The sequence below is a fragment of the Neopelma chrysocephalum genome, unplaced genomic scaffold, assembly GCF_003984885.1.
Source record: "Neopelma chrysocephalum unplaced genomic scaffold, ASM398488v2 Primary Assembly neopelma1_91, whole genome shotgun sequence".
In the NCBI taxonomy this organism is placed as follows: Eukaryota; Metazoa; Chordata; class Aves; order Passeriformes; family Pipridae; genus Neopelma; species Neopelma chrysocephalum.
The window spans coordinates 5,828,125-5,851,288 of NW_020897753.1; the positions used below are offsets into that span (position 1 = coordinate 5,828,125).

The 23,164-nt window shown below is 44.8% G+C and overlaps 1 protein-coding gene and 2 long non-coding RNA genes across 6 annotated transcripts in view; 2 read left to right on the forward strand and 1 right to left on the reverse strand.

Annotated features, from left to right (window-relative positions):
- LOC113972363 overlaps window positions 1-18,389 on the forward strand; it is a 75,574-nt gene extending 57,185 nt beyond the window's left edge. For 2 of the 3 annotated variants that reach the window (XR_003535870.1, XR_003535869.1), the window contains exons 4-7: window positions 749-3,054; window positions 4,244-4,419; window positions 14,606-14,692; window positions 17,540-17,656. This is a non-coding gene — a long non-coding RNA (uncharacterized LOC113972363). Of the gene's footprint in view, window positions 1-748; window positions 3,055-4,243; window positions 4,420-14,605; window positions 14,693-17,539; window positions 17,657-18,120 lie in introns of those variants that run through there. The other variant, XR_003535871.1, reaches the window with a different exon arrangement.
- Window positions 18,390-19,701: 1,312 nt separating this feature from the next.
- LOC113972362 overlaps window positions 19,702-23,164 on the forward strand; it is a 12,653-nt gene continuing 9,190 nt past the window's right edge. Inside the window, exons 1-2 of one of the 2 annotated variants that reach the window (XR_003535868.1) lie at window positions 19,702-19,820; window positions 20,573-21,124. This is a non-coding gene — a long non-coding RNA (uncharacterized LOC113972362). Of the gene's footprint in view, window positions 19,821-20,453; window positions 21,125-23,164 lie in introns of those variants that run through there. The other variant, XR_003535867.1, reaches the window with a different exon arrangement.
- The window catches only part of LOC113972361 (echinoderm microtubule-associated protein-like 6), an 11,280-nt gene continuing 9,269 nt past the window's right edge, over window positions 21,154-23,164 (reverse strand). The window contains exon 6 of the mRNA XM_027693340.1: window positions 21,154-22,431. Coding sequence (XP_027549141.1) covers window positions 22,407-22,431 — 25 coding nt within the window. The 3' untranslated portion in view covers window positions 21,154-22,406. The remainder of the gene's footprint in view (window positions 22,432-23,164) is intronic.

The following is a 23,164-nucleotide window of genomic DNA, read 5'->3' on the forward strand; positions in this document are numbered from 1 at the left end:
AAACTTAAGAGGTTTCTTCAAAGAAGGAAACTGTGAAGAAAATGTTTGAGCCCGTAATCCTATTTAGAGATGGGATTTTAGAGGTAAGAGGTCACCTCTTAGTTAAGGATTCCTTATTAGATTGTTGTTTAAGAAAAATAAAATAAGGAAGTGGGGAGTGGGTAACACAGACTTTTGATTCCTTTCAATTAAAATGCTGCAGTATTTTTATTTTCAAAGGTAGATGAACCCAGCTTTAAAAAGTGCCTGATTTTTCTGGGCTGATCATCCAAATAGAAACCACATTTATTTAGAATAACCTCAGTGGTTTAAAATATTGCAGTTGGAGTTTTCTCTGCTGTCTGGGTTGGAATAGAAACAAAAACCATCTGCTTTTTAGCTTGTCAGGAGATATCCATCATCCCACTGGCAATTTTGTTCACTGTGCTCCCAGCTGATGGCTTCCCTCTGACTAAATTCCCTGGAAAAGCACAGAATCCATATGTTTGCTTGTCTCAGAAATGGCAGTGGAAAGCACAACGTGATGAAACAAAATAAATACATTTCAGGCAACAAAGATGGGAAAATAACAAAGCAAAAGAAGCCCAAAGGATTTGTTCAAACAAACAGAGCAATTTCTAAAAGCCTAATGGTGCAGTTCAGATTGTATATAATTATATATTGGAAAACTCGGATTCGTTGGGTAAAAAAATTTGGTATTTTCTTCCTCTAATTTATAGTGTTTTGTTGGTTTGGGTTTGGTTTTCAGAAGTGACCTGGAAGTTCAGAAGTGACCAGGTTCCAATGGCACAGACGTGACCCCAGTGTGTGTGGCTGGAAGTGAACAGGTAAAGTAGCAAACAGTGATTTGAAATGTGTTGATACTTGTATTTTTACCCCCCCTGGGGTATTTTAATACAGCAGTAACTTAAGGCTGATGTATTTTAATCAATGCCTTGAAGTTAAAGTCACAAAATGGCTTCTGTTAAACTTCCCTGTTTTCAAACCCCCAGAACTTCCACTGGCAGCACAGATGGCCTGGATTTGATCTTATACCCCAAGCAGATTTCTTGGGGTTGGTTACTTAGTTTTATGCATTATTTAAAAAAAAATAAAAAGCCTTGGCTTCCTTTGAGTCATGGCCGTCATAAAAACTGCACTTTGGATTATACTTTAGGAGGTAAAATTGCAAATTTGCTCTTCTTGGCTCTCCACGGGAGCCCAGTTAAGTTTGAACCTGCAGACCTGCCCCAGAGCCACGACCTGTCTGTATTTTCACCTATTTAAGCTTCCCCTTAGTGAGGACCTGCCAGGATGAGGATTTGAAGGTCTTGCTGCAGTTCAGACTCTCTCATAAAGCAATTTTCTATTTTAACAACTCTGAAAAATAACGCAGTTTTGCACATTCACCATTTGGAGAGCCAATCCAGTATTTTTTAACAAAGGCAGGTGATTGTTTCTCTTTTTTAAACCCAAATGAGGTGGGATGTGAGTAACTTCAGTGGTAAATTAATTGTAGATGGTTTCTGCCTTTTTTGCAGTGGCTGAAGAGCCGATTTCTCTTGTAGCTGATTCTGGCAGGTTTGTTCCACTTAATGGTAAAAAGGTCAATTGCATGAGAATAAAAAGGAAGAAAAAATCTAAAATGGCATCTTTGAACTAGACAGGCAGTGAAATTAAAATTCTAAATGGTTGATAGGAGGCTTGGAATGCCCCCTGAATAGAAGACTAAACACAGTCGCCTCCTTTATGGAAGAATCTTTTGTTGAAGGTTGGCTTTTCTATCTTTTTGCTGAGTTTCCATCAGCTATTTTATTGTCTAATTACTGCCAGTGAAAGTTATTTATTTCTTTTGTCTAACAACCATTTCTGCAAGTTCTGTGCCCGCCCTGACCACAGAAAAACCTCTTTCCTTCATTTCATTGCCTATGTTATGAAGCACACTCGGTGTCTAATCCTCGTTTCCTTTACATCTCGATTTTAGCAATAAATATTGCCTGAAAGTTTAGATCTAATTATTGAAATCACTTGGGAATCTCCTACATACAGACAGATGATCAAACCTCTAATTTTTATTTATAGTCTCAGCTCTAATTAATGCACATCTTTGTCTGAGCAAAATTATCCCCTTTCTGATATTTTTTTTCCATGCTTTATAGTTTGGGATCATCTCTGTGTTTCATCAATATCCAGTTGGATTTTTTCCTCCAGTTCATTAATAAAGAGATTAAATTGCACCAGCCAACATAACAACAACATTGCTGGATCTGTTCTTTTCCCTTGAGGTCTATACCCCTTGTTTCCTTTCCAGTTAAACATTTCCAGTGTTTTCCTCCACGTCGATCCAGGTATTGTCTTGCCAGGTTCCTTACTTTAAAATTTCCTGGGTATGAAATTTTAGTCCAATTAAAAGCATCTTTCTCCTTCTCCTTCTTTCCCCTTTGCCCCATCGAGCGAATTTTTTTCCTCATTTGTATTTTTTGCAAAGTAATTTAATTTCATCAAAATGTTGAGTCTCTGCCAAACCTGAGAGGGACTTTAACTGGAACACAGCGGGGTTAGAGGTGGAAGTATCCATGGAAACAAACTTCCCTGCAGATGTTCAGATATTCCTCCATCCCAAGCACGGGTAGAACGTGGGGCTGGTTCTGTCTTTGAAGGTTCACACCTGACCAGCACAGCCTGAGCTCTGTTTAATGTCAGATCCCAGCTCCAACAGGTGCTTTAGAGGAATTGTGCTGAAATAATGGATCCACTTCCCTGGTATTGTCTTTGTAGGGAGAAGCCCACATTTTCTCAGTGTTTCCTTCTCTCAAGTTGCATCCTTAGCTCCGTTCTCTCCCATTTTGCTCTGTTTTTTAAGCAGCTCTGTTAAATCCTTGCCTTAACCTTTATATCATTCCCCTCTCCTTGACCCTGAGCCGATCCACAGCAAGGACTGCAGCCAAACCCTGCTTGCCTGGCTCAGCCAAGCAGTTCCAGTCAGGAATATCATCCGTGGGATTAGATGGACAAACACGGGAGAAGTAACCAGAATGCACCAGCTCAACACCCTTCTCCCAGTCCAGCCCTCAGGTAATTCTCCCTGAATTCTGTAAAGATGTATCTAAAAGATCTCAAACCATTGTTTTTTCCTGTTCACATCTTTTCCTCTCTGGTTTCATTCAGACCCTTGGGTCTAAGCCAATTTTTGAAGTTCTAATTGCTCAGGAGCCCCTCACATGCTCCTGCAAGGAGCTTGGCACCATAAAGGCAAATTCCAGTGAAAAAATTGGGGTTTTAGGCAATTTATGATTCCCAGGAGGAGGCAGTGTTTTTAATCTGCTCATAAACTAAGCTCTGAATCTAATTCTTTATTAATTTCTTCATTACTCTTCAAAATAATTTTAACCTGGAGCTCAGGTAAAGAATTCTCATGTTGATAAAAGCTGGCAAAGAGCTGACAGCAGAATTGCTGCCTTGTTGTGCCCCCCTTCATCCCATCCTCTGTTTCCTTCCTCTGGTTTTGTAGCCAAAATAACTGAATATTTTTGAAGTAAATTCTTATTTTAATAAGCATTAACCAGGCAACATGTAATTATCGACACAGGAGCAGAAAATAAGGTGCTGCATTAAGGGATGTCAGTGAAAATAATGGGTCTAAAACTGCAGAGACTTTTTTATAAACACATCAGAAATGCTTGAGGCTTCTCAGGTGATCCAGGGGGGGTTTCCCAATTCCTGCCTGGTTTGCATCCCTCCTTAGTTCAGTTTAGACTCTGTTCCTTTCCAGCCTCGTGTTCTTCCAAAACACACCAAGATGTTCTGGCCCATTGTAGTTGCTCCCTGTAAATGGGCCAGTGAAAATTAATGGGGTTTGCCCGACCCCAGGTCAAAGAGCTCTTTAACTTGGTTCTTTCTGTTTAACTTCCTGACCTGATAATGCTGGAAATAAATCCTTCAGGGAGGTGCTCTGGGTTGTGTCTTAATCTGTGGCAGTTACATCATGAAACAACTGCAAAGAAATGAAGCTTTACATGTAGTTTGCTGAGTAAATCTTCATGGTGTTGGTTTTTTTGCACCAGTCTGAGGAAGCTGAGTTTGGTGTTTGCCCCTGAATCCTTTGCAGGATGTTTAAAATGAAAATTAAAAAAACAAAAAATAATAATCTCGACCCTGTTAATGAGTTTAAGATTTGTTTGGGTTTTTTTCACTCAAAAAGTAGTTCTTAAATAGCCTGAGAGTTCTGCAAGCTTGTCATTGTCTCATCCTGGTGTCCCTCTAGGCCCTGGACATTGAGCTGGTCAAACAAACGGGCTCAGTTGGATGTTGGGAGTGAAAGACATCCCTGGACTTGGGTGAGATCAAAGGAAATGTCAACCATGAGCTGCCAGGGAGTGCTGCACCTTCCCAACCGCTGAGGAAATGAATGGAATTCCCTCCAGGATGAACCATGTTGGGGTGAGTGTGGATATTACACATCCATATGGATTCACAGCAGAGCATGGAAGGGGTTGGCACTTGGCAGAACCCGGCACATCAGGAGTGGGGAGTGACTGCAGAGCATTCCAAGTGCCTGATAAATGTAATTAATAATTGGATGTTCCCCTCAAGGACTGATTTTGCCGTAGGAATTGTTCCTAGGTAATTCACAACACTGCTAGTTTGGTTGGGTTTCCCACGATCCTATGGGATTGTGAGACATTTACATTATAAAGGACTGAAAAAATGTGGTCACTGGAGTCAGGATAATTACAAGTAATTATTATGGTAATTAATAATGGTAATTTTAGTGCCAATGGGTCCCATCCTTTCAATTAGCTGGGAATGAGATGAAGGTCTTCTGGCAGAAAAGAAGGAAGAAAAGGTGCTTTTTGGTTTACTTTGCTCATATCCCTGGAGAGGAGAGGAATTACAGCAGGAAGGAGCCTGTGATTGCCATTGTCATTTGTAACTGGGTTTGTTGTTATTCCCTGATTTTTCCAGGGGCAGTTGTATAATTTGTTGACATCATTAGTTGATAGTAACTGTGTCTAACCTGCATTTTCCTTGAAGTTTGCTATTGCCTGCTCAGCCAGAAGAAAGGCTGGTGTGCCCAAAGCTGCATTTGCTGGTTTAATAGGGCCTGAAAACTTGTTCATAGCAGGGGAAAATTGATTAAAGAGGGTTGTTCCTGGGAAAAATCCATTCTGCTCCTTCGGAAAGCAAGAACAAAGATCCATGTTTAATTCTCATGAGCTGCCACCTGAGGGCCAAGCCAAGGACACCCAAACCAGTCACTTCACCTGGGCAGTGCCTGGAGTGACCTTGGGAACAGTTTTATGGAAAACAACACTCACAACCCTTAAAAAGACAGGCAAGGGGATGGTGAAGGTGGTAACCACTCAGGTGGGCACAGAGTGCCTGCAAATGCCTGGATAAAATGGTGTTGGGTCTCCTCTACTGGTGCTTTTATGTATCCTTACAAATTACAACTCCAAGGCTGCCAGAGCTCAGGGAGTGTTTGGCTGATCCCCTCAGGGACAGGGTGTGACTCTTGGGATGGGCCTGTGCAGGGCTGAGGGCTGGACTGGATGGTCCTTGTGGGGCCCTTCCAACTCAGCATATCCTGGGATTCTGTGGCTTCTCACTGTTCTATTCATCCTGCCCCAACAGAGCCTGTTCCCAGTGAATCCCTGGGCACTGATGGCCCGTGTGCAGGGTGAGTTTTCAAGGAGCAGGTGGGAGGCTGTGACTCAGGAATCATTTCTCAGAGCGCTGATCAACCGTGCAATAGTTTCCTGCTGCGAGCTCAGCCTCTGTCATCCTGAAATACTGAGAGTGGGAGATTGGAATGCTCTGCAAATCCAGGCCTGGTCATGGGGAAAACTGGAGACTGGGATTGATGGCACTGAAGGCATTTTGCTAGTGCAGAGCTGTGTCTGCTGCTCCTCCCTGCTCTGGGCGTGTGTCACTGCTGCTTCCCGGGCGCTGCCTGTCCAAGGGGTTGGATCAGCACAGCCCCTTTCCTGCTGCTGCAGGAGGGGCACCCATCCTGGTTTTACCAGCAGTTCATGGCAGGAGGCTCTGTTTGGTGGGTTGGATTTTTCCCAGTCTGACTTCTGTAGGAGCATTCAATCCTGGGATTCTGTGGCTTCTCACTGTTCTATTCATCCTGCCCAAACAGAGCCTGTTCCTAGTGAATCCCTGGGAACTGATGGCCCACGTGCAGGGTGGGTTTTCAAGGAGCTCTCCCACTTGAGCTTGTGGAGCTGTTTTCCCTCCTCTTCCCTCAGTCACACTTAGAGTGGCAATTCTGTTCTTTTTTATTTTGGCTGATCAAGCCAAAGTCTCTCAGTTCCCAGTTTCCTTCTGTTCCCCAATTACCCTGGTAATCCTTTTCAAACCAGTTTGCCTTTCTGACTCTGTTACAGCTCTGGTAGCCTTTGCTGGGAGCTGCCTGTCCTGCTGATCCGAGTCCTGCTGGAGCAGCACAGCCCCTTTCCTGCTGCTGCAGGAGGGGCAACCCTCCCGTTTGTACCAGCAGTTCATGGCAGGAGGCTGGGTTTGGTGGGTTGGATTTTTCCCAATCTGACTTGTGTAGGAGCATTCAATCCTGGGAACTTTTGTAGCTCTCCCACTTGAACTTGTGGAGCTGTTTTCCCTCCTCTTCCCTCCGTCCCACTTAGAGTGGCAATTCTGTTCTTTTTTATTTTGGCTAATCCATCCAAAGTCTCTCAGTTCCCAATTTCCTTCTGTTCCCCAATTACCCCGGTAATCCTTTTCAAACCAGTTTGCCTTTCTGACTCTGTTACAGCTCTGGTAGCCTTTGCTCAGCCTCTCAAATGAGGTAATTAGGCCCTTGTCCAGCAGCTTGCAGTTTGAAAATAATTCCCGTAGCTTTAATTCCTCCTTTTTGTCACTGTGTGGGAGCTTTAGTCTGAGATCACCTGGGTGGGTGTTCAGCGAGTTCATTTCACACAGTTACACCAGAACACTTTGCTGCTGCCTGAGCCTGAGTTTGTGCCTTGTCCTGCTGAGTTTCACCCAGTTTTCCCTCATCACTCATAAATTTGGGGTTACTTAAACAATATACAGATTGGGATAGATTTGCTGAGCCCATGATTCTTTTTGTAGGTTGACCAAATAAAATCAATATTGGAAGATAATTCTGCTGAGAAAAACGGGTGAATTTAACGGGGGGGGGGAGCTGAACTTTGCAATTAGCACCTTATCCAGCAGCTGAGGGTGTGTTTGTGTAAATTGGCTTTAAACAAAACAACAGTAAACTTGGTTTCTGCAGGGCTTAGATGTTGCAGGAGATAGCTTCCAATTTCATTTCCACATGTCCTATGCAGCCAACGGAGTGCAAAAGGCACAATAAGAGCTTTGCACTCCAGCAAAATCCTTTGGGATTATCTGATTTAATAACACGGGGGAGAAAATAAAATTTCCTTCTGGGTTGGTATAAATAGACATAACTTTTGACTTCTGGAGGCTCTTCTTACTTAGAGTGGCTGAGGCTGTGGCTGTAATGTTATGTTTTGTGACATTTTCTGCCAGGTGCTTTTAAATGGAAAGTGGGGCTCAATTTAAAGGGAAAAGGGAGAAAAAATGAATGAAAAACATTTTCCATTGTGAAAATTTAGGGATTTAAAATTCACTTGAAGAAAGAAGGTTCTTTTAGGTGCTGGTGCCGCCGAGTTAATATTTATCTGGTTACAAATGACCTGCCCTTGGATCACAAAGCTCAGGGTAATTTAAGACCTGTCATTATCATAAGTTGTTATTAATTTTGGATGACTTCAGACCAGGTTCTCAATGAAAATTCAGTGGTAATGGCAATGGGACTTTCTGGGTGAGAAGTTCTTTCTCTGGATGGGGAAGTCCTCATTGCATCACTGACTGTGTATTAACCTGTTCTGTGTTAAGTCTGAGCTGCAGCTTTTTAAACAAGAAATACCGAAAAGAGAATCATTGGAAAATACTTATTTCTGAGCAATTTTTGAGCCATGTTGGTTTTGATTCGTTTTCTTATGGCCAAAGATGTTTCCTGACACGTGAAAAGTCTGTTTTCAGGAGGTCTGAGAGGTCTGTGTAAAACATTTTGCTGTAATGATGGATTAATATCCTTGTGCTAAGTAAGGCTTAAAGCCTAATTCAACTTCATTAATGCAGCCAATTCGTTGTGCATCCACTTCCATCCTGCTCAGGCACATAAATGGGACCCCTGATATCCTGGAATAGAGCAGGACATGTTGCATTAACATGGAGAAGTGAATCCTTTCTCATTATTGAATTTTTTTACCACATTCCAGGCAGGCAGGAGAATTAACATGCAGCAGGGCATGGTCTAGATGACCAATTAACCTCAGATAAATGTGCTCTGGTAATTACTCCCCACACAGCAATGCAAATATTAGAATAAGTTTTAGGAGGGGATTTTATGGATCTTTGAGTTTGAGTAGTTTAAGATTAAACAAACTGCCTGAACTTCACCTGAAATTTTCACCCCCAGACCATTTTCTCTCCCTTCTGAACATGGAACTACACAAGTCAAGACTGCCTGAACTTCCCAAGCCTTTAGCTGTTGGATTGGATGCAGTCCAGGCTGGATGCTCAGACAGACCCATTTCTGGAGACAGGGGAAGTTTCTTTGGATAATTTTCCTGTTGCACAGAGACCCAGGCAAATGCTCCTGACAATCAGTCGAGGCCTTGGAGTTCATACAGACCCAACCACCCTTTCCATTAACAGCAGCACCTTCCTGCTGGCACCTGGCACCCAGAGCCACTTCCATGGGTGTGACCTTGCTGACAGCTCTGTCTGCAGGACCAAAATTCCCTTGCTTTTCCAGACACCCCTCTGAATTCCTCATGACCTTTCCCTCTTGAGATCCACCCAACCAGTCAGCTCTGCTGGAAGATTTGTGCTCGTGCAGCATCACTTGATGAAGGAGAAGGTTGGTGCATCTTACAGCGGGGCCTGGGGAATAACATAATAATATAAAATAATAATTAAAGCAGTTGTGGTTGGGTGCTCTCAGAGCTCTTTGCAGGCAGGATCTGCAGAGGGGGCAGCTCTGTGCTTTAGGAAAGAAATAACTCTTTTCCAACTGGTCAGATTAACACGGAGGAGAAGGAATATTTAATTATACCCTTGCAGAGGGACCAAGTCCAAACTGTACCACTGCAGGAGAGAGATCTGGAAACCCCATTTATTAGGGCCCCTAGGCCATGTTGTTCAGCCACATATTTCCATTTCTAAACAACCTGCTAAAAATCCTGCTCCATGTTCACACAATTATTTCCATGGATGTTCACTTTGTATTTGTGGGAACTTTAATTCGGGGAGTTGCAAGAAGTGGAGCACCTGAGCTCTGCCTGGGAGTGGATGTTGACTCCCCATTCCACCCCCTCACAATTAGTTAATATAATTAACATTAGTTAATAAGCATTGCTTGAGTCCACTACGGGTTTTCTTAGCAACTGATCCAACTGTCCAAAGGTGCTTAAAGTCAATTATATAAATCCATCTCTCTCCTGTAAAGCACATTTAGAGAGGCTGACACCAGCTGCTGCTGCAATGAGCTTTTTTAGCAACATTAAAATTGTAAAACTCGACATGTTTCAAGTGCTGTTTAACAATTAATTTGCCTAAATATCAAATCTGATTTAAATGTCTTCAGTCGAAGCAGAGACATGCATGAGAAATTCCAGATGAATGGGTTTAACCCAGATGACATTACATGGGATGTCACAAACACTGGGCATCAGGAAGGAGGTGGTTGTCACGAGTTTGGCATTTTTTCCATGTCTGATTTTTCCATGTGCCCTAGAAAGTGCTTAATTTCTGAAAAAGCAGCAAATTTCCAGCCCTGGCAAAGGTCATTCAGAGCAGGAGTAATTCTGTGCTACACCAGACTTGATACCAGGCTTTCTGAGTCTGAAAAATAGCAGGGGAAAGGGCTCTTTTTAATCTGTTTTTCAGAAATTAAACCCTTTTTAGGATACATTATCCTGCCTCTTGAAAACACCAAAGGACAGGCTGGGTGCCAGGATGTAACAAGCTGCTTTCAGAGCTACCAGCTCTCACCTTTATTCAGGTTTGAAGGGATTAAAAGCTGTGCTGGAAAAACTCTTTGATCAAAGGAGCCTTTGGAAATTTGACAGTCTGCATCTCTAAGTTGCTGTATCGGGTTCATCCCAGCCTGGCATCACACTCTGACACCATTCTGCCATCCCCACATGCTCATCTCAAGCCCAAAATCCAAATTCCCCATCAGGATACTTTGGCATTTAAAGGGTTTTTTTCTAACTGAGACATATCACAAGTATTTAAAAAAAAAAAAAAGGAAATTAAACAACTGCAGAGTGGATTTTTTTTTCCCAGACTTTGCCAAGGTTTTTGTTACATGGGAGGATATGAGGGAAAGATTGCTATAATGAATGTCACGTGCCTTTGATTTACCTGCTTGCTTTTAGTCTTTTACTGTTGAATTACACCAAGAAAAGACCTTTCAGGGCAGCAAGAGCAGGAAATGAAGCAGCAACGAGTGATAAAGGAGACTTTGGGGGAAAATATATCAAGGACACTTCAGGAAACAGCGAGATGTTCTTGCTTAAGGAATGTTCAGCAGTTTGGGTTTGTTTGGATTCTTGTTTTGTTTCCTAAAGCTCTCCCTGAGCTGAGCCAGAGCTCAAGTGCAGGTTTGAGAGGTGAATGTTGGTGAGGGGTGGCCTTTAGACAAACCCTTGCTGGGGAAACTTTGGGGCTCTAATTTGTTTTCAGAGTGGTTTTAGATGATGCCATGAAGTGTCATTTTGCAAAGTGCTGTTTGGAATCACTTGAAGTGAATGTAACAGAGGATGTAAGATGTAAATATTCCTGGGAGGGCCTGAGGTTCAGTTTGCTGACAGCATGGAAATGAGGACATCAGGATTGAGAATTCATGGGAGTGAATTCCAGGAGGAACCCACGGGTCTGGCCGAGGAGCTGTGACAGTTGCTGATGTTTTGGGTGCTTTCAGTTCATGCTGCATGAATGGGTCCCTTTCAAAAACATTGAGTATTAAGACCCTCATGGATGGTTTTAAAGAGCTGCTCTATTAAATCCAACCAGTAAAGGTTTGCAGGTCAGTGCAGTGGTTTGGATGAAGAACCTCCTCGTGGCACAGAGGTGGCAGCAGATGTGAAAGCAGGATTTGGCCCCTGTTTTAAGGATTTGACCCTCTTTCTTCTCTGCTCTGCCTCTGCTGTGGCATTTCCCTACATCAGAGCAAAGGCTCTGAATTCAGGCTGGGGGTTTGCACCCCAAGGAAATGCTCTAGAGCTGAGCACAGCAGCTACAAAAGGGCAGAGCTGTGGATTCCAAAGAGAACTGGGACAGCACATTTGGTTTAGTTGGAGCCTGTGACCAGCAGATGGTTCGGGATAAACTGGAGGAATTGGAAACCATGGGGGTGTGTCAGGAGAGCAGGTCACTGCCAGGTGAAGTGTTGGAATTCTGTGGGATAACCCACAATCCAAGCTCTGAAATGGTACTGGCTGTGACCCTTTCACAAATGTGAGGGGTTTGTAAGTCCCTGGGGATGCAGAGGGACACAGAGTGTTCAGGTGGCAGGAGAACAGGCTCATTCTGCCATTCCAGGAAGCTCTGTGCTTTGGTGTCTTTCTCAATAGCTCAGCTGACCTATTTTGACTTAATTCCTTGGAACTGCCACACCTTAAATGCACTTAAACTGGAGGAAATAATTAGTTTGATTCTTGGAGATTCTCTGTAGCATTTGGGCTTAGAACAGCTGTAGCAGTCACAACTGCTTGGCAAGTATATATATATATATTTTAAATTAGATAAATGCACTTGTCTTGTCTTGTCTCTTGTTTATCCCAAAGCATGTGGAACATAGGGAACCTTGCTGATTTTAAGTCTTTTTTTTGTTTTGTTTAATGAACTTCAAAGGAATGGAGACAGAGAGTGGCTGTAATTCAGTAGTTTGGGAAGAGGACAAACATTAGCCTTTAATTATTAGTCACAAACTTTGCTGTCAAGACTGTGAAGAACTGGAGGAAAGTTCCACGAGCACAAACTGCTTGTAGGGAGAGGAGATTGCACAACTGGGCTGAGAGGAGAGAAAGCTGTTGGGGAAATCAAACTCCCATGTCTGGGGGGAATTATAATTCCCAGTAAAGATGTAAAGGCTCCATCCCTCAGTTAGAGATGTCTGCAGGCAGAGGGTGTATCCTCACCCCCTGCAGCCTCCTCAGGAGTTTTGGGTGTCTCTGTCTCCCACACTGGGTGAATAACCTGCATTTAGGAGATTTTCTGTTGTGAGATCAGCACTGAGCTGCTGAAATCCTGTGTAAACCACACCTGGAATCATTTAATTCCTACTGGGATAAGTGAAGATTAATTGGACTGTAATTGGTGACTTGGCCATCTGTGTAATGTCACTGTGGGCAGAGCTTTAGGCTCAGCTCATGAGAGGAGGATTCAGCTCTTCCCATCCCTAACCAAACATCATTTATTTCCTTTTTTTCCCTTTATTTCCTAGGGTTTTTTTTTTTTCATCTTCCCTCTCACTTTTGGGAGCATATATGGGAGGTTTCGAGGGACTCCTGCCTTTCCTTAGAATCAAAAAAATGCAATTTTTAAACCTAGGAAAATTTATGGAACAATGAATGTCCATGTGCTGGTATAAAGAAATGCTCCTGAGAACGTGTAAGGCAAGCCCTGGAAGGGACAGGGCCAAAATGACAACAGCTGGAAAACTGTGGTAGGAAAAAAAAATAACAGGGATTAAAGCCAATTCTAGGAAAAAACTTTACTCTTGTGCTTTAAAACACATGTCTTATATCCTTAGTTGCACTGGTTTCCATGAGACATAATCAGTTGAATGCTTGAAGTGTTTATAGAGTTTGTTCTTTGAAGTACTTTTCTGTATCAGGATTTTAAAAAACCCCACAAACCCACTCCTATTGCTGGACTTTTCTTCCATCCAGCATTGCAGCATTTTGGTGTCCCATCCATCCTCAGGCTTTTCACTGTGTCTGTAACATTTTACAAGGATTTCACTGAAGTCAGTAAAATCAGCCTGGATTTACACTGAGAGTTTGCAGAACAAGAACTGCTGCACCTTGTTTTGTATAGAGGGTTTTTCTGGATGGTTGTCTCTGTCCCAAACACAGGCCTTGCCTATAAAGAGGGGGGGGGATTTTTAGGGAGGAGACAGGACCAGGTTACTCCTGAGGTCCTGTCCAGCCTCAGCTGTGCAGTGGATCCACGTTTCTTCACCTCTGCAGTGCCCAGGAGTGCAGGATTAAAGCAGAGGAGCCTTGAGGTGATGTAGGATTGTGTGCCGTGGTGTGGGAAAGGTGACACATGGGAGAGCTAAAAATACACGTGTGGCACAGCCACCATGCTCATTATGCACCTTGGAAGCTGGTTTGCAAATCGACCTCTTAGTATTTAATCAGGCTTTATTTAGAGATGAATTAACATTTGACTTTGAGTTTGCAGTTGCAGTAGTCGCCTGAGTTCCTGGGGGGTTGTTTTCATGGAGTTGTGAAAAGCTGGAACAAGTGATAACTTCCCATTTCCAGTGGGATCCACATCTACTCATTTCTCTGTTTTCTTCTATGCAAAATCTGTGGTTCTTCTACCGAAACTTTTTGTTAGTCAACCAAAAGTCTCAAAAGACAAAGCCAATTTAGCTTTTAAAATGCCAGTTTTTAGCTGTTAAATTGCTGGTTGTAGCTTTTTAAAATGCTTTTCACAGCACCACTTATTCTTAGAAGACAAGTGGCACAGCCACAGAACATCAGACTGGGACAATATTCTTTTTTTCTTTTTTTTTTCTTTTTTTATAACACAAACTGCATTTCATCCTGTGGGTTTGTTGAGGTGGATTTGTCTGTGATGCTCAAGTAGACTATTTACACATATATGGCAGTAAAACTACATTCTATCCCAGAAAAGATCCCTTGTAATTAGCATTTCCCTGGAAACAGCAGCTATAAGGCTGTAGAGTTATCCAGGCTGTATTTAGTATTAATTATGGTTCCTCTTACATCTTTATAAACTCAGAGTGACTTTGGAATTACGGGTGTAGGAATTTTGGTTTAAATATTGTGACCATTTGTGGTTTGTTGCTGCAAACCCCTCTGTTCTGCAGCTTGTGGGGCACGTGGAGGTGCTTTGCTCAAAGCAATGGCATTGGGGCTCTTCATTTTTTACCCAAAATTTTATTATACATAAAAAAGTGAAAATAACTTAAAAGCCAAGTTGGTTTTGCACGGTCTGCAGTGTGGCCATTCAATAATCACAATAGAAAGCACATCCTGGGTGTTTTTTCTGCTTTATTGTTTGCGTGCTGCTCCTGCTCCAGTCCCCCAAAGCTCCTGGGAATCTCTGTAGTTTATAGGATATGACTCACTGGGCTTTTGGCACTGAGCTGTTTGACACAGAGATTTTATTTGTTCTGCCTTGGAGAAACGTGTGTACAGATAAAGGTTTCAGGGGGAGGGCAGTGACCCTTTAAACAGTCTGATCTCCCCTAAAATGTTAAACAGGAGCAATGGGGCTCAGCCCTTGGCCCTGCAGTTGGTTCACATACACCAGAATGAAGGGAGGGGGTGAAAATAACCTTTAATCTGTTTACTTCCCACAGAATCGAGATGGGAGTGAAACAACCCACATTTGAAATTACTGCTGTAAAACATTCCTGCGTGGAATTCCAGTTTGGTCCAACGAGCAGGTAGGAATGTTAAGCACAGGGATGGGATCATACTGCACTGTTCTTTTCTGCTGAGATTTCCCTGGACCTGCTGTGGTGCCTTTTCCACCTGGTTTCCCTTCCAGAGGCAGACCCTGCTCCGTGTCTCTCTGCCACGTGAACACCTGATGTTGGGGCTGCAAACTGCAGTGCACTTTAGCCTCTGGATTTAATTCCCACTTGGAAACCCTTGTCCAGCAGTAGAAGGTCTAAAAAAGATGTTTGGCACTAGAGGGGAGTGTCTGAGGGAGCTGATTTTCCAAGAGTCTTTATAAAGAATGAATTAACCAGTGTGTTGCATTCCTGCCCATTCTGTGATCCTGGATTTTGCAAAGTTGTCAATAATAGTTGTGGGTTTGAAGGTGTCGTAGGTGTGAATTTTCCAGGAGTTTTAGTGGTCAGGGCATGACCCAGAGTATTGGGGCTTTCAGAATTCTATTCCAAAGCCTTGTATTTCAGGCACTTCAGGTTTTGCTCAGGCTTCCTGATTTTGGTCAGACCTTCCTGGTGGGACATGTGTCCCAGAGGTTTGAAGTCAACTGTTTCCTCGGAAAAGTGGAAAACCATGTCATTCTCTCTTCAGATCCTTGGGGATTCAGAGGAAGCAAACATTGGGCCAGGAGACTCATAATCTGTATTTTGTGTGTTCAGTCTCTACATTTTGGGCAGGTCGAGTCCCCTCTCCGTGCCTCAGTTTCCCCTTTCAGCACTTCTCTTGTCCCTATAAAAAGGAAGTGTGAGCACCTTTATCCTGTCCCTGTGGGATGTGAAATGCAGAGGCAGCATCTAAAAGAAGTCTTGACCTACGTGGGACCTTGGAGTTGACTAAATTTTCCATCCTCTGAGGAAAGGCCTGTTTGGAGGTTGGGAAAGCAAGGCAGTGCCTAATTAGAGTTGGCTGTGGATGTGCTCCAGTGGGGGCCTCTCCTGGTAGTGTGGAAAAGTTGAAAAGGAGCCCGTGGTTATTTTAAAATTAATTATCACTCCTCTGAAGCCCCGCTGAAAAAAGAACAGCTCTGCAAAAAAAAGGCAATAAAATTACTCCCAGACGAGGCAAAATGCACCATATGTCAGGGACACCTCGGAGCCAGGGGGGGCTGCCTCCTTCCTGCCCACATTTAGGGATTGTGCCGAGGAATTCCAGGACACCTTGTGCTTCCCACGGCGCTTGGAGGGTGTCTGACACAGCAGCATCTCTGGCTGAGCATTAATTCCTTGTTTTGCAATCAGCTGCTCAGGCCTTGCAGCACTTTCAACTGTAAGGTGAATATTGGAATTTTTATTCTTCATCGTTGACCACCTGACTTGAACATCTGTGGAGTAATGGATGCAGGAGCTGAGGGGAAGAAAACGTGGCTGGATCTTCTCGGCAGGGCGTTGGCTCAGCTCTCCACAGGGATTCCCTCCTCATGTGCCGGGTACTTATCCCCTGCTGGCAATCCAGCCTGTGGCTCTGAGTGCTTTGTGTGCTCCACATCATTTACACCACAGAGCAAACAGGCAGCAAAGCTTTGTGAGAGGCCCCTGAGTGGGAATTCCCTCTGGAGAAGGGGAGAGGCCTGGCACACACTGTTGGAAGTGTGGCTGCAGGTAATGCTGTGCTTGACCAGGACACCCCCAGCCAAGAACAACACGGGAACCAGCAGGGAGAAAAAGGTAATTGAAATGTTTGGCCTTGGAGAGAGGAAGAGAATTCTGCCTTGAATCCCTGGGGATGGGGAGAGTTGTCACTTGAAAAGCTGTGTCTGATCACTCTTTGTGCAACACCATCCCAAGCATTCATTAAAAATGATACTGGATTAAATGCAGCATCCAGGGGATGATTTGTCCAAGAAGTTGTGTTGGGAAAAGGTGCAGGTAAATCCTGCAGCAGAGTCTCAGGGCAGTAAAGCAGCTGCTCTAAAAGTGCTGGGAATTCTCTTCTTTTTGTTTCCTTATCTTTGCCCTCCTGGATAATAAACAGGCAAAGCCAACTGTTGCCTCTTCCTGCGAATCTGTGACTTGTAGGAACAGCAAAGCCACCTCAGCGTTGCTGTGGAGTGCTACTGAAATCTCTGTTAGAGGGGTCTGCTCTTTATGGACATTCTGTTGGAGCTGGAGTGGGGTTTCCCTGTGGATCCATGTCCCAGAGAACTGACTGCACTGCAGATGAGGAGCTGAAACTGTGTTTTATAGTCTGGATCAGCAAGTCTTTTGATATTCATTGATTAAAGCTTGGCAAAAAGTTATTTTTGGATGGTAAGCCAGACAGGTCTGACCTCTCCCTGCCTTTGCAGAGAGAGCTTAACCCCAGACTGCCATTTCCAAGGGGCCTGGCAGGTATTCCAGGCTTTTTGCCTCCTTGACCTCCAGCTCTGGACAGAGGGAGCAGCTCCCATAGTCATCTGGAACTTCCCATAACCAAAATACAAGGAGAAGATATCACCTGTGGTCCTCAGGTGGGAAAGTTGGTGTCAGATGCCTTCCTCTGAGGATTATTTGTCCTCATTTGTTGCCTGGTAGGAGTCCCCTCCCTCCAGGTCAGTGCAGGAACACGATGCACAACTCCCTGGGACCAACCAGGGCACTTGCTCTGCATTGGATTTGTTTCAGGCTCATTATTTCTGGAAGAACAGAAAGAAGGTGGAGACATTTAATAAGATCAGTTCCCCTTGAAGATAACTCCAGATCTTTCTGTAGTTAATGAGCAAGTCCCAGGAACCTAAAGGAGGAGGTGGTTATGGCAGTGCTGTCAAATCTGCACAAAAAGGACTGAGTATCTAAGAATAAAGTCATGGGTTTGTACCTAATTAACAGAAAGTTCTCAGCTATTGGCATTAATGTTCACAGGAAGGTGATTCAGCTCTTTGCTTATTGGACTTTGTCAGCTTTCCATGGCTGAAGCGGAATCTGATGGAATGACACAGCTCTAAGTCACTAACTCCTATCCAAGGAGCTTCCTTGGCATCACCAGGGCAGGGACAGATGCACTTGGGATTGATGGGAATGGGAAAATTCACCACGTGGATGCTTTGGAGTTCAAAAGAAAAGCAAAGCTTCCATCCCAAACTGCCACTTAGACACTGTTAAATCTGATGTCCCAAACCATGGGACATTTGTTCCCACTTCATAGAACTGTAGGTAACTTCCAGTCTTTACCTGCTGGAGAAGATGTCTCGGGTATTTGCTGGTCTGTGTTAACCTTGGTAAATATTTTTGTGTTTTATCCCTGATTCCCATCATGTGAACTCTGGAACTTTGCTTGTGGCAAAGACTATCCCAGGGATATTTGTATTTTATACCGGTTTGACCATGGATTTGGGTTACTCGGGTGTATTTGCTGTGCCCACTGGTGGTTTTGAGATGCTTTTATTGCAGTGGATCAGCTGGGAAATCTTGATTTACTCAGTCCCCTTTCTTTGCTTTAACAGCCCTGCCACCTGCAAAGCAGGGATGGATTTCTGAGAGGAACTGTCCTGCGCTGGGAAATGTCTCTGAGAAGCCTCTGGGATCTGCTGGGTGTTCCTGGAGAAGGGACACGAGGGGACTGTCCCTCCCTGGCCACCGCGGGGCTGTTTCCCAGAAGATGGAGCTCTTTCCCCAGCACTGCTGATGGAGACCTTCTAAGTTCAGTATCATATAAAATATGGGCATTCTTACACGTGGCACAATTATTCTTCACAGCTGAGAGAAAGGAGAAAAAATGCACCTGCTGACCAGAGTTATTTTATTATAAAAGACAAGTCTGAGTTATTTTTTTATCAGTAACTTCTACTTAACAGTAATAATGGTACATGTAAGTAAATCCAGCTATTAAAGAGTCCAGATGCCAACCTTGTTTTTCCCTTTGAAGCTCCACATGGCTCTTGGCAGGTTTGGGTCTTTAAAGCTTTGCAATTTTCGTGAGTTTATCACTTGATTGGAGAGGTGATGGTTTGTCTCATTGACAGCAGTCACTCCCTTTTTGCTGGAAGCAAATCCTTCACTTCTCCCTGGGTGTAGAGGGGTATTTATTTCTGCTGTGCTTCGGTTTCCACCTCTGAATGCTAAAGCTGAGAGGGGTTTTAAATTCCCACATTGGAAACCAAGTGACAAAGCAATGAGCAGAGGAGATTGAAAGAAAAATGGGGATGTTGATTCTTGGGAACCCACAAATCATGCAGGAGGAGTCCCAGAGCAGCAGAGCCCTCGTGGCATCAGATGCTGAAGGAAATATTAAACACATGGGAATTTGACTGCATTTATAATATGTGTGTTTAGTGTCTGATCCTCTTCCCTTAAAATCAGGGTTAACCCTCTCCCTCCCTCCCTGGGGGAATCTGGGACAAGGCTGTTGGTCTCTCTCAAGCCTGGACACACTGGGGAGCCCCTCTGGGAAGTGGACAGAACTTGTTATTCCTGACCCCAGAGAACTGTGAGTGTCTCAGCTCCCCCTGGTTTGGTGTTATGGACATTCTGCCTCTCATTCCACTGCTGGAGCTCAGATCCTCGTTTTTACAGCTCACATGTGTGTTATCTGAACTGCAGAAGAGATTAAGAAGAAGGGAAGTTTTATAAGCACTGACATGGTTGTCATGACTACCTAAACCACTTTGCCGGTACCATACAAGTCTTTCACTTTATCTGTAGCTTTTATACAAAAAAACACCTTTTTTTTTTTTCATTTTTTGCATGAGAGTCTAAAGAAGCAGAGCTCAGGAAATCTCTATAAATATGTGTGTGAGGGGGGGGGTGTAGCATCCAGGTGAAGACAATGCTCATCCCCTCAGTCAGATAACAAATCTGTGTGTTAAATTCTTTGGACAGTGAGAGGCAAGTCCCATCCATCCTCTGCTTTTGCCTGGACTGACAGGATCTGAAGCCCTGGCAATCAGGGCTACAGATGATTGACTGGAGTAGCCTGCTCTGCCTTATTGTGAGGGGCAGGTGTCCCCCCAAGGCTGCAACATGAGGAAGTTTAAAATTTAATTTATAAATATATAAATGTATTTAAATGTGGTTTTTAGATCTGTATCACAGGCCCATAATGCTGGGCCAGCTGGGACGCAGGAATGCTCCTTGTGAGGCACTTGGAAACCTGCAGTTGAGCCCTCAAAACCTTCTTTGATGCATTTTTTTAGACGTGTTTCAGGTAAGCCTTGTAGTGTTTTTAAGGTTCTCTGAGTTTGCCTCATTTCTAAGGGAAAAACCCTAGAGACCTGTAGGTAAATGTGGGATTGAGTGTCCACTTTGTTGCCCAAATGTACAGTAGTTGATCTTGAGCAAATAATTCTCCAGCTCTCAGGCTCTGATAATCTGTGGACCGAGTATCTAATGCTGCAAATATTGTTTGGAAACTTTTAAGCCCTGTCCTGTTATGCAAGAAATGAGAAGTGAACATTTATACACTTGCAGTTTGAGCTGTACTGAACTAAGTCTGTGGAATGCATTGTGAGATGTAAAAAACCAACAAAACTGCAAAAAACCCCAACCCCAGAACCCCGAGTCTCAATAAAGCTTCTAGACATAACGTGCCCTGGGTACTTTGGTGTCTGAGGCAGCTCTAACCCCTTGTGTTTGTTGGGAGGTGGTGGGGTGGCTCCAGGTGGTTCCAGCCGTGTCCCTCGGCTCCTCCCGGCTCCTCCTCTCCCGGCTCTGGAACCAGGTTGGGCAGCTCCAGCTCCAGCTCCCAGTAAGTCTGAGGGGTCTTGATTTCTTTGGGTTTTGACACAGTGTTGGAGGCCATTTTCTGCTTGGAAGGGAATTGTAAAGCAAGTCCCAACTTGCTATTTGGATTTAAGAATTGGACATGGAAAACTTGTATCCAAATTTATTTGAGACAGAGATTTTCCTTTAATGGCATCTTGACCATTGAAAATATAAATTCATGCATTAATGTTTTAGTTTACAGTATAATACAGCGTTCCTTGGAACACTTTATACGTGAAGCCAGAGCAGAGAAACAGAGACTGTGTTTTCCTGACACACACTATTGCTTTAAGGTACTTTTCACATCACTTGATTAATTAATTAATTAGTTCTGCCACACAACTGCAGTTATTTGGGATACAATCACTGTGGAAGGAAGGCAGAGATGATTGATTAGAGCAGAGCAGAGGAGCTCACTGATGTCCCCACGTGACAGAACAGGATTGGATCCCAGAGGTTTCCCTAAAACCAGACTGCACAGGGACTGTCTGTGTGTGCCCAACTGCTCTGCTGTGCAGTCATAAAAGGCATTCAGAAATTCAGCTGTAAAAAAAGGGGATTCTTGGAGGTTGCTGAAGCACTTTGTGTGTTAAACAAGCAGGAATCCACTCCTTTAACGGGATGTTTTCGCTACTTTTCCATGCAGTGGCAGCAGAGTGGCCTTGGCAGGAAGGTTCCAGAGCTCAAAGCCTGTTGTCCTGAACTGGGACTAAAGCACTATTTAGCATTGCTTTGCAAAGACTAAATGTAAGTAAGTCTACATGGTTTGTTTTAGCCTTTATTTATTTTAATTAACAAAGAAAGGTAATTTAAAGATCCGGTAGTGGTTCCACCCCAGGAATTTTAAGTAGCTTAAATGCCAGTTTTGACATTGCCCACGTTTGCTGTTCCTTTCTGAACAGTTCCCGTGGAAAAAGCTGAACTTGCTTTTTCCAAGTCCACCGTCCCTGGGGGTTTTTGGTTCTGGCAGAAGGTTGTAACAAATGGAGAGTGACTTTCCTTTCCTTTTGGGAATGTCTGTGGTCCCAGTGCCCCTGGGGCAGCTCCGGGCTCAGTTCAGCTGCCCCAGTGCCCGGGCTGGGCCGAGGGGCTCCGGGAGCAGGAGCAGCTGGATGGGGAGAGGAGCCCAAGGGCCCTCCAGGGACATTCCAGGGAGCCCCTCTGGAACGGGAAACAGGGCTCCCTGGGGGCTTTTTCTAACGTTCTGGCTGGCCCCTGCCTGTGGAAGCAGCTCCCTGTCAAGCACGTTTTCCCAGGAAGAGCAGAGGGCAGGAGCTCTGCGGGAATGAGCCTCGGTGTGGGTGTGGAGGTGAGTGTGCCCGGGTGTGATACCCTGTGTGCCCCCTGCTCCGGGGCAGTGCCAGCAGCTGGTCCCTCTGGCAGCACGGAATGCTGCTGGAATTCCCTGGGGAGGTACTAAAGGCCAGGCAGAGCCCAGGGCTGGGGTCAGTCCAGCTGGAGCAGGGGGTGGCTCAGCCCTCCTGGGCCCAGAGTCGTAGCACCGTGTGTGGAAAGCAGGGGGTGGGAGGCAAGGCTGGAGCCCAGACTGCTGGAAAAGTATTCCAAGGCACTTCATGGATAGAAATTTAGCCAAATGTATGTATTTAAAAGCAAAATGGACTTAAAAAGGTGATACTTTGCTCATCCAATTCCAGAAAGCTGCAGAGTGCCCCCCTCCTGCTCGGGAAAGGCTCCCAGCTGTCCTGGGGGCCCCCGGGTGGGTTGGGCAGCGGGTGTGGTCAGAGCCTCCCCCTCCTGCCCAAAGGGCCAGGCCTGAAATTTGGGAAGGGAAGGGCCCGGGATTTTCTCAGTGTTTTCTCCCTGGTTTGAACAGCACAGGACTGGGCCAAAGCAGCTCCGTGAGGGGACTGTTCCCCCTTTGGCCTCCCAGGGCCCCAAAGGGTTCCCTGCAAACCTCGGCCTCCGTCCCAGGCCCTGGGGCTGTCCCGGGGCTGCTCTGCAGGTGCCCCCCAGGCACCATCCCGGGGCCTTCCTGGCTGTCCCAGCCCCTGCAGCAGGAACAGGCTCCTCACAGGCACCGCCACACAAACACACTGCGGGAGAGAGAGCAGGGAATGAACCTCGGGCACAGCCCAGGGACACGGGAGACAGGGGGGATAAAGGCAGGGGGGGAGAGGGTGAAATAAAGACAATTTGGGAGAGGGTGAAATAAAGACAATTTGGGGGGGTTGTGTGAAATAAAGACAATTTGAGGGGGTTGTGTGAAATAAAGACAATTTGAGGGGGTTGTGTGAAATAAAGACAATTTGAGGGGGGGTGTGAAATGAAGAAAATTTGAGGGGGTGAAATAAAGACAATTTGGGGTGTGTGTGTGAAATAAAGACAATTTCGGAGAGTGTGAAATAAAGACAATTTTGGGGGGGTGAAATAAAGACAATTTGGCGGATATGTGTGAAATAAAGACAATTGGGGGATGTGTGTGTGTGTGTGTAACACGCTTGTTGCCCCCCTGGAGCTGCACCCACGAGGTGACAACTGGACCCTGGAGCTCTTCCCCAACTGCCGACACTGGATCCTTCCCAGGAGAGAAGGAACAACTGCGGAGGTGAGAGTGTGTGTGGGGTGTGTGTATGGGACATGGGGCTGTGTGGGTGGGATGTCTGGCTGTGGGACGTGTGTGTGTGTGTGCTTGGGACGAGTGTGTGGGACGTGTGTGTGTATGTGAGTGACGTGTGCGTGTATGTGAGTGGTGTGTGTGTGTGTGGGACGTGTGTGTGTGTGTGAGTGATGTGTGCGTGTGTGAGTGACGTGTGCGTGTGTGTGAGT